This window comes from Electrona antarctica (assembly GCF_951216825.1).
Source record: "Electrona antarctica genome assembly, chromosome: 8".
Taxonomy (NCBI): Eukaryota; Metazoa; Chordata; class Actinopteri; order Myctophiformes; family Myctophidae; genus Electrona; species Electrona antarctica.
The window spans coordinates 53,325,648-53,336,351 of NC_136789.1; the positions used below are offsets into that span (position 1 = coordinate 53,325,648).

Sequence of the window (10,704 nt, forward strand, 5' to 3'; positions counted from 1 at the left end):
CCCTGTGGCTTCTCTCTCTCTCTCTCTCTCTGTACATGCGTCTCCACCCCCCCTGTGGCTTCTCTCACTCTCTCTCTCTCTCTCTGTACATGCGTCTCCACCCCCCCTGTGGCTTCTCTCTCTCTGTACATGTCTCTCCACCCCCCTGTGGCTTCTCTCTCTCTCTCTCTCTGTACATGCGTCTCCACCCCCCCTGTGGCTTCTCTCTCTCTCTCTCTCTCTCTCTCTGTACATGTCTCTCCACCCCCCTGTGGCTTCTCTCTCTCTCTCTCTCTCTGTACATGCGTCTCCACCCCCCCCCCCCTGTGGCTTCTCTCTCTCTCTCTCTCTCTCTGTACATGCGTCTCCACCCCCCCTGTGGCTTCTCTCTCTCTCTGTACATGTCTCTCCACCCCCCTGTGGCTTCTCTCTCTCTCTCTCTCTCTGTACATGCGTCTCCACCCCCCCTGTGGCTTCTCTCTCTCTCTCTCTCTCTCTGTACATGTCTCTCCACCCCCCTGTGGCTTCTCTCTCTCTCTCTCTGTACATGTCTCTCCACCCCCCTGTGGCTTCTCTCTCTCTCTGTACATGTCTCTCCACCCCCCTGTGGCTTCTCTCTCTCTCTCTGTACATGCGTCTCCACCCCCCCTGTGGCTTCTCTCTCTCTCTCTCTCTCTCTCTATGTGTACATGTCTCTCCACCCCCCTGTGGCTTCTCTCTCTCTCTCTATCTCTCTCTCTCTGTGTACATGTCTCTCCACACCCCCTGTGGCTGCTCAATCTCTCTATCTCTCTCTCCCCCCTTCTTTTCCCTTCTCTCTCCATGTCTCTCTAATGTCTCTCGCCCAGCCTGGTGCCTGCGCAGTGAGGGGGTGAGCAGCGTCCTGCTGGGAGTGTCCACCACGGAGCAGCTGGTGGAGAACCTGGGAGCCCTGCAGGTACTACACCAACATCCTGTTACCTCATTAACTCATCCTACCACGTTCTACCTTCTAGCACCATCATTACATCATTCTCTCATCCTATGACATGTTTTACCTCTCTTTAAAGATGGAGTGCCATGACGCATTTTTGTATTTTTTCCAGTTTCTCATGTGTTTATGAGGTGTTTATAGTATACTTCATTAGACCCCTTGGTGTGGTTGTTTATGTGCAATGATGTCTTCCCTTTGTATTTAGGCTTTAGAGTGTTTTTTACCCGTTGATAGCTTGTAGATCTGGTCTATTGTTGCATGCCATGCAGCAACCATCTAGTGCATAACTGAACGCATGAACAAAAACAAATGACGCTCATTTGTAAAAGTAAGGAGAAACGCAGCGTGTTTTGGCGGAGTAAATAGTTATTATATTACTATTTCTGCAGAGTAATTCGTTATACTACTCGTTACTGAAAAAAGACATTACTCTACAAGCCATATATCTCCAAAACTGGTGGGTCAAACTGAACAACCAATACGTCAATTTGAAGCTACCCGTATGATTCCCTACTTTCATATGACATGAAAAATAAATAAAAAAATAAAAAAATCCAAATTCAGTCCCTCAGTCAAATTTGGCCACATATTATGTGGACGAGCAAATCGGCTATTTTTGTCCTACACATACATTACATTTCCATTGACAATGAATTGAGAATTTACATCATACTGTATGTAGACGAGCAAATCGTCTTTTTTTGTCCTACACAAACAATAAATTCCTGTTGACAATGAATGGAGAGTTTTACGTCATAGTGTCCAGTACGATGATAAGAACTTCACACAGGTGTGATTTTTTTAAATCTCTATTTTTATCTCTCTTCTCATTTGACTTTTAAAGCCCTTCAAGGACAGCCAGGCTTCCCATGCAGTTACATTAGAGATAATCTAGGTCCCCCTATGTTATAGATAGGACCCTCTTTGGTATATTCCTTAAATCTCCTCATCATAACTTTAGAGGCATAGTGGCCGCCTGGCCTGGGCTTTGGTACAGTTAAGCTGCTCAGATTGGGCATAGGAAAGCCTAGGAGGAGGTGCTAAAATGCAAAATCTGAATCACTTCTGAAATCATATCTCAAGTGTATTTTTCTTAAGGCGTATTTGGCGCCTTGCAATTCTAAGAAACGCCACGCACCCTATTATATCACACCCAGCTCCAGTCTCCACTTGTTATCTGTTAAGTTTGACAAAATTATTTAAAGATTTTTTTCCGGATGACTTTTAATCGTTTACCCGCCAGGAACATAGGAATATTAACACGTAGAATCTTGTAGCCTGCCACAAACGGAAAAGCCGTTTTAACAGCGATGTATTCATTAATGCATGTTTTAATACGATCGTATCGAAATCTACCGTCCGTTAGCTTTGTTATGCTTCTGACACAATGGGCGCGGCCATTTTGAAAATGCGCGCGCATCCACTAACATTGCCGGCTCTGTTTTCAGACGGCTTTATCTCACAGAAGCGACATTGCAGAGGACGCTTTGTCCCAGACAAGCGTTTTCAACGGCCTGTAGCAGGCGCTGTGATACTCGCGGTCCACTTTTTCCACCACCGACCGAGAGAACGAGCACCAGCTTCGTCAACACACACGGAATGGTTTCATAGTAAAATGCGATACGGATATTTGGCTCTTCAAAGTAAGTGTCACGCGTGATTAAACCATGGCAATACACAATCGAGGGATTAATTAATGGCGGCAGGCTAAGAGTTAAAAAGCCCTGCTAGGACAGACAGGCTCCCCAGACAGACAGGCTCCCCAGACAGACAGGCTCCCCAGACAGACAGGCTCCCCAGACAGACAGGCTCCCCAGACAGACAGGCTCCCCAGACAGACAGGCTCCCCAGACAGTGACATTTTAGATAAGCCGGTTAGATCCTCTCTTTGTTCCTCAAAAAGCCTATTCATACTCCAGTTTTAGGGCGATAAGGTGACCGCCTAAAAACTACGCGTGCATGCGTTTGGTCCGACAGGCATTGGTCCGACACGCTGACCTCACAGGGAAGCCTAAAACTATACGGGTGCATGTGTTTGGTCCGACAGGCATTGGTCCGACACGCTGACCTCACAGGGAAGCCACGCGTGTGTCTTAACCCATTCTGGGCAGGGAACCCTTTTTGGTGTTTTAAGCATTATGTTATACTTTAGCTATTGAAAAATAGCAGATCTACAAGCTCACCGAGTGGCGCGCTACGGGCTTGTAGGTCTGCTATTTTTGAAAAATCGTGAAAATGTGGCGCAAATCTTTGAATATATATTCTTTCGAACGTTTTTAAGTCAAGTCTTTGCTTCTGGGGGGGTCCCTGGAACAACATATTTTCAGATGGGGGACGGAGGCCAATTACTTTTACTATTACTATTTTTGGGGGTCATTGACATGAAAATGTGCTGAGAACCACTGATATAGAAACATAGGGTTTTTCAAGAAAACTGTCATGTTTTAGAAGACATTTGTAGAATCTGTTCTCAGGTCTAAATGGGTTAACCGGCGGCAACACATGTCGGGAGCCACCGATGAGTCTTCTTAACTCTTAACCAGCCACGCATATGTCTTAACCGGCAACCCATGTCAGGAGCCACGCATGTGTCTTAACTCTTAACCAGCCACGCACACGTCTTAACCGGCAACCCATGTCGGGAGCAACGCATGTGTCTTAACTCTTAACCAGCCACGCATACGTCTTAACCGGCAACCCATGTCGGGAGCCACGCATGTGTCTTAACTCTTAACCAGCCACGCATATGTCTTAACCGGCAACCCATATCGGGAGCCACGCGTGTGTCTTAACCAGCCACTAATGTCTGTGTTCAGTGGCACCGTCAAAGCGCTCAAAAAGTGCGGGGACATGTTTAAATGGGCGGGGGGACATTTTCATTTTTTTCCCGCGAGCCCTGCAGGTATCTGCTGTTTGACCAGTCATCCCACAATAGTGCGGGACATTCAGACCCAAATGGGGAGCGTACCTATGTTCCCCAGGTTCTATGTTCCCCAGGTTCTATGTTCCCCAGGTTCTATGTTCCCCAGGTTCTATGTTCCCCACCATGCAAACAAGGTTCTTTGTTCCCCACTTAGAATAAACCTAAACCTAAACCAGAAAACTAAACCTAGTAATTTTAGTAATTCTAGTAAGACTAAAAGTATTTTAGCAACTTAGTCTAAAGGTGGCCTTACACTAGCCGATAATCGGGCATTTTTTGACGCTCGGGGGGTGCCCGACTCAATCGATCTGCTCGGGGCCGCTCAAAGCGCGATCGGGATCGGCCCGATCAACATCAAGAATGTTTGATATTTGCTCTGCCCCGCTCCGATTATCCTGTAGTGTGTGGTGCTATCAGATTTCATATTGAAAGATATCGGCTAGTGTAAGGCCACCTTTAGTGTTACTTTTAGTAGCAAATTATTTGAACAATCCATTGAACTTTAGGCCTGCCTAGGCTACTTAAACTATCTAGTCTTAGCCAACTAAAAATTAACACTGGCATAAAATAAACTAAAACATAATTGCTCAGACTCTTCAACAAACGTTCTTTGTTCTGTACCGACCAACGAATGCGCGTCGAAAACTACAACGTGACATCATGCCAAGGTGATAAGCATTTAACTCGCCGCTCACCCAAACACATATCTCTGTTTTTACTAATCACTGTTTTTCGGTGGTCACCTTATGACCTAAAAGTGGAGTATGAATATGGCCTCAAGTTCAACTAATACTCGCCTCAGCGTAACTCTCAGGGTGATCAGGCTGTTGCGGTTCCGGCCTTTGGTACAGATTTGAATGCCATTTAGACCTGAGGACGATTCTACAAATGAGAGTTTTCTGAAAAACCTATGTTTCTATGTCAGTCGTTCTCAAACTATTTCACGTCAAGGACCCCAAAAATGTATTTGGCCGCCGACCCCCATTTGAAAATATGTTGTTCCAGGGACCTCACCAGAAGCAAAGATTTGACTTAAAAACGTTCGCTCTGAAAGAATATATACTTGCGTGCGCCACATTTTCACGATTTTTCAAAAATAGCAGACCTACAAGCTCGTGTGACGGCACTCGGTGAGCTTGTAGATCTGCTATTTTTCAATAGCTAAAGTATAACATAATGCTTACAACACCAAAAGGGGTTCCCGCCCTTAATGCCCAGCCTGAGCTAGCTAGCGATATCAGTGCCTTCTTACGAAAACATGCTTTCATGTCAAGTCCCTTTTCTTTTCGTATTTGGCCTCTTGTGCCAGTTTTAATTTGATTTTAATCTCTCTTATTGCTGTTTTAATTAATGTTATTTTATCTTCTGATTTTACTTTAGCCGTTTTATGGTTTATCTTGATGTTCTTTTCTTTCTTTTTTACCATGTTCTGTTCTGTAAAGCACGTTGTAGTGATCACACATGTGTAGCGCAAAAGGCGTCCGCCTTTGAAAGGCGATGGTCAGGGAGCTTTCTTTTTTTATGGGGGCCAGACTTTCAAAAGCGGAGAATAGTAGTAGAACTCTTAACAACTCTAACAATCACAAAGAATTGTGTCTCAGAGATTGCTGGGCTCATCCCTATATCTGCAGCAAGTCTTCAAATCGCCTCTTGCTTATAGCCTGAAGTATAAGCTTTTAGCCCATTCTCGACGGGAACTCCTTTTGGTGTTTTAAGCATTATGTTATGCTTTAGCTACTGAAAAATAGCAGATCTACAAGCTCATGGCGCGGCACCAAGTGTCGCGCTACGAGCTTGTAGGTCTGCTATTTTTTTTAAATCGTGAAAATGTGGCGCAAATCTTGGGGGTTCCTGGAACAACATATTTTCAGATGGGGGTCGGCGGCCGATTACATAACAATCTTGGGGGTCCTTGACATGAAAATGTTTGAGAACGACTGACATAGAAACATGTTTTTTTTTCAGAAAACTGTCAGGATTTATAAGACTTTTTTTTTTTTACGTCAGGCCTAAATGTGTTACAAAAAGGAGCTTTGTGCGCCTGGATCCAGGAGGGTGTGATAGCTGTGATGTGCCCTAGTATCGCTGTCGGGGGTGGAGGATGAAAAGTCTTTCATTTTCGACAGAAAAAAGGTTTCGCTCTAGGCAGCTTCATGTTCATGACAGGTCGACACTGTGAACACAGCGTTGCAAGACCACCATGGATGGAGAGGGTGGGGGGGGGGAGCTCTGATGTGAGTCAGTTGTGAGTGAGTTCCACAGTGAACACCTAACACTAACATCAAGAAATAGGATTTTAACCCATTTTGACCTGAGATTTTATTTCTTTATTGCACATCTGCCCCCCTTTGCCTGTTAGACTTTTGTATTGTTCTTAATTGAACTTTTAATCTGTTTTAAATCAATTGACCTCATACAGGAAAGGATTCCAAATAAGCCAGCTGGCTTCTTCCTTTCCGTGCATTGTATTTTTGTTTTTTGATATGTATTGTCTATCTTTTGTACTACATGCTAAATAAATAATTTAAAAAACGGGAAAAAAAAATCAGATTCTAAAAATGTCTTCTACATCCTGACAGTTTTCTGAAAAAGCTACGTTTCTATGTCAGTCGTTCTTCGATTTTTCAAAAATAGCAGATCTACAAGCACTATGAGCTTGCAGATCTGCTATTTTTCAATAGCTAAAGCATAACATAATGCTAACACCAAAATGGGTTAAACAATTCCAAAAAGGTAGACAAAAAAAGATATAAATGGCGGACAATGGACAAAGTACTCACATTTCCATTTCTTTATTTCTTGTTTCTTTATTGGCACACAAAAAAAAAGGAACGCCAAGTGTTCGTTTTTGGTGTGTGCCAATTAACACTCCGATCGCCCGGGGTTATTTAATCCATTCAATCATAGCGCCCAGCGATTTATAGCAGCGGAGCACTTTTCCCGACGGACCGGATGTTATCCCGGATGTGGATGTAGCAGCTAAATGTAGCCAAAACACTCTAGAGCCGATCGACGACAACGGGAGGTTTTATTAGTTCTATCGCGACTAGCGACGGAACCGTGGTGGGCCGTCTAACACAGGATCTTTTCTTAGAATTGGACGGGATGATTTAGATCAAGAGTTATTAACGAGTTATTAACGAGGGCGACTGTGGCTCAAGAGGTAGAGCAGGTCGTCCAATGATCCATGGGTCGGCGGTTCGAATCCCGGCTCCTCCTGGCTACATGTCGAAGTGTCCTTGGGCAAGACACTGAACCCCAAATTGCTCCTGATGTGCTGGTTGGTACCTTGCATGGCTTCCGCCGCAATCGGTGTATGAATGTGTGTGTGAATGGGTGAATGTAATGCACAATCTATGTAAAGCGCCTTGGATAAAGGCGCTATATAAATGCACCATTTATTAACGTTTTAAGATTTTCGTTCTCGTCGGCTAAACAGGGGGGGAACATTTTCGAGTATCGAGTATTGTGCAACAGGCGCTCCTAGGCTGTGGAGCGATGCGATCAGTGTTCATATCAATAAACTTCATCTTTTGGATAAAACTTCGTCCTGGGCGCTGGGTGTTACTAATAGAAAGGACGGTGAACTTCGTCCTGGGCGATTGGGGTGTTAAGAGATGGAAATGTCAGTACTTTGTCCGCCATTTGTTACATTTTTGGATGTGCTACCTTTTTGGAATAGTTTTAAAATTCCTATTTTTTGTATATACTATAACTATATGTATACTGGACTTGGTTTAGCACTCCACTGAAAACCATTGCTGATACGCAAGCCCTTTTTCTCAATTCCTTAACACCTGTCCTTTCTCTTTTTCTTTGAATGTTTTGCAGATTCTGTCCCAAATGACTCCGCAAACTGTGACCGAGATCGACGCCCTGCTGGGAAACAAGCCGCACTCCAAGAAAGAGTCCCGCGCATGAAGACAGGAAAAAACACACATGACGAGAGAAGAAACCACAAAGAAGAACATAACAAAAAAGACAGAAAACGATGATGACGACGACGGGGAAACATCGCTTTTTTTCGCTCAGCTGTGTACTCGAAAACTTGCATGTCCTATATATGTGCGCATATCCCATGTTGCGCATATTATACATCGTATCATGTATGGAAAATAATAATAATATTATCAACAAAGCAAATCTTTCATTGTGCAAAACAGAAGAGGAAAAAAAAGCAACACAAAGCCAGATTAGGTCATATTATATTTACTCACTGCCGAATCGATAGTTCCACAGACTAAAATACTTCTATGCTAGAGACAGGGGAGGCCAACGCATAACAAAGCACCAGGGATCGACCCACAGAGTTTGAGCCAGAGGGGGACATTAAAAGACATTGAAGGGGTCGAATGGACCCTATATCTCATCACTTAAGTTTGATAGACAAAGAGAGAGACATTAAAAGACATTGAAGAGGTCGAATGGACCCTATATCTCATCGCTTCGGCTTCGTCTCGGGGGGGCGAAGAAGAGAAGACGTTCCACACGGAGGAAAGAGCGATGCCTCGAACTGTGCGAAAGGTCGCTGGAAATACGACCCCCCCCCCCCCCCCGTAGCTGAACTGCCATTCTACGCTGTACGTCGATGCTTGGCTCCCAACAAGAGAGAGAGAGACAGTCAGATATAGAGAGAGAGTTCAATCGGGACACGGAAAAGTATTAACATATTAAAGTAAATATAGTGTTGTGAAGCTGTTTTCTTGGAGTGGTGGAGGGTTTCTGAACGGAATCCAAAACAAACTCAAAAGGTCACAGACCGAGGCGACGTCAAGTGAAGAGTGCCTGTATGGTTTTTTTTTTGGTTTTGTTGTTTTGGATCAGTAGTGTATACCGTTTCTGGCATTTCATCTCCCCTGCACGTGAGAGTGCGTGCGTGCACGCAGGCGCACGTGCGTGTGTGTGCGCGTGCGTGCGTGCATGCTCGTCCTGCCTTTGTCCCACTGAGGGCAGTGCATGCGGTTATGGTAATGGTATTACAATAAAAACGTACAGTACTGTATACAGTAAGGATTCCAGAGATATTTTGGGGGGGGGGGGGGGAAACAACACACTTTATCGGTAATGGAATTATTTATTTTTTGAAAGGAAACAAATGAAATAAGAGGTGGATGCCGGTACGGTAGCACAGAGTTTAATTTACAGCTGTCTTAAAGGAGCATTCAGTGATTTGGGTGATTTGGAAAACCACCCAGTCCGCCCCGGTAACAAAATGTGCACATGCACACGCCCTACAGTGGTGGGAAGTGCAACAGGCCAACAGCATGTGCACCAAGGCCCGCCCCCAGTCGATCATGATTGGAGGAAGGCCCCTCTCATCCTGATTGGATGAAGGCTTTGCCACCCGCCACCAAAACTGAAACTAGGGTTTTTTGACCCCCCCAGGGGCTCACTGGGGACAGGGAGGAACTCCTTATATGGTCAGCACACTCTATAGTAGGGAGGATTATCCAGAAAAAAAGAAAAAACAAGTGATATTTGAATTAAGTCAAATCACTGAATATACCTTTAAGTTGTATAAACCGTTAATATGATAGGAGGGAAAACAGTGAATGTCACAAGTAGCATTTCATTCAGTGGACAGTGATGATGATGACGACAGCTTCACGTACAGTTGGGTGCCACCGATATTGTCCCTTATCATTTGACCCATTTAGGCCTGACCTCAACATTTAAAAAAAATCCTTCTAAATCCTCCAGTTTTCTGAAATACATATTTTCACGATTTTTCAAAAATAGCAGACCTACAAGCTCGTAGCGCGCCACTCGGTGGCGCGCTATGAGCTTGTAGATCTGCTATTTTTCAATAGCTAAATTATAACATAATGTTTAAAACACCAAAATGGGTTAACTGTCCTTTTGCGCAGATCACGCAAACCTCAGCAAAAATAAAAGGACAATATCGATGGCCTCCAACTGTAGGCAACAACTACAGTGAAATAACTTACATCTTCTTCTCTTTGTGTGTGCGTGTGCGTGCGTGTGTGTGTGTGTGTATACTGTGCGCATGACCCTTTAAAGAAAGAAATAGCCCAAATTTAGGGTCTCACCGTGGCATGGCTTTTATGTAGATATCGCAGTGCCGTTGTGAAGCCCTCTTTTTTACTCTAAATCATGGTCTTAAATCAGGGGTCTTCTTCAACAAGGGGGTCCGGGACACCTAGGGGGGGTCCTCAGAGATACTACAGGGGGTCCGCCAAATCGTTGTGTGATAGCCAGGAACTTTATTTTTTTATTATTTTTACATGACGCGCTTGAACCCTCGGATCCCTATTCTGGGGGCGGGGGGGGGGGGGGGGGGGGGGGGACATTAGACAAAAATAGCAGATCTACAAGCTCACACCGCGTCACAGTACAGTATGTTATGAGCTTGTAGATCGGGCTATTTTCGGGGGAAGAGGTTTGGTGTAGAGGTAGTCTCACGTTGCCAGATAACTATTCCACAATCTCCGAATGCTATGGAAGTACACCTCCCGAAACCCGAGCAAGGAAGCTGCCATTTCCGTTCACGAAAATCTATTTAAAAATATTTATTATTTTTATTTCCATTTCTGCTAAACAGCAAGATATATATAGATGATTTCAATTTATATTAGGATGAATTTGCGCTATTGTAAAGACGAAACGGAAGTGGGGAGGAGGCTTCACTTTACCGCTTCATCGCTTTCCTCATGATCAGACTGTATGACGGAAGCATTTGAAAATAGTCGTGGCAACGCGATACTAGTGTAGAGAGGGGGAAAAAGAGCAGACCAAGTACCGAGCCAAAGGTCAAGCTTTTTTTTACAAAGTATTGAGGGTTTAAGACAAGTGGGTAAATGTCTGAAAA

At 44.4% G+C, this 10,704-nt stretch overlaps 1 protein-coding gene across 1 annotated transcript in view; it reads left to right on the plus strand.

Moving 5' to 3' along the window:
- LOC306927453 (voltage-gated potassium channel subunit beta-2-like) overlaps window positions 1-7,796 on the plus strand; it is a gene marked incomplete at both ends in the record, with an annotated part of 159,434 nt that extends 151,638 nt beyond the window's left edge. Inside the window, 2 exon segments of the mRNA XM_079507204.1 lie at window positions 828-916; window positions 7,707-7,796. Of these exon segments, the coding sequence (XP_079363330.1) occupies window positions 828-916; window positions 7,707-7,796 (179 nt within the window).
- Between the last annotated feature and the right edge of the window lie 2,908 nt (window positions 7,797-10,704).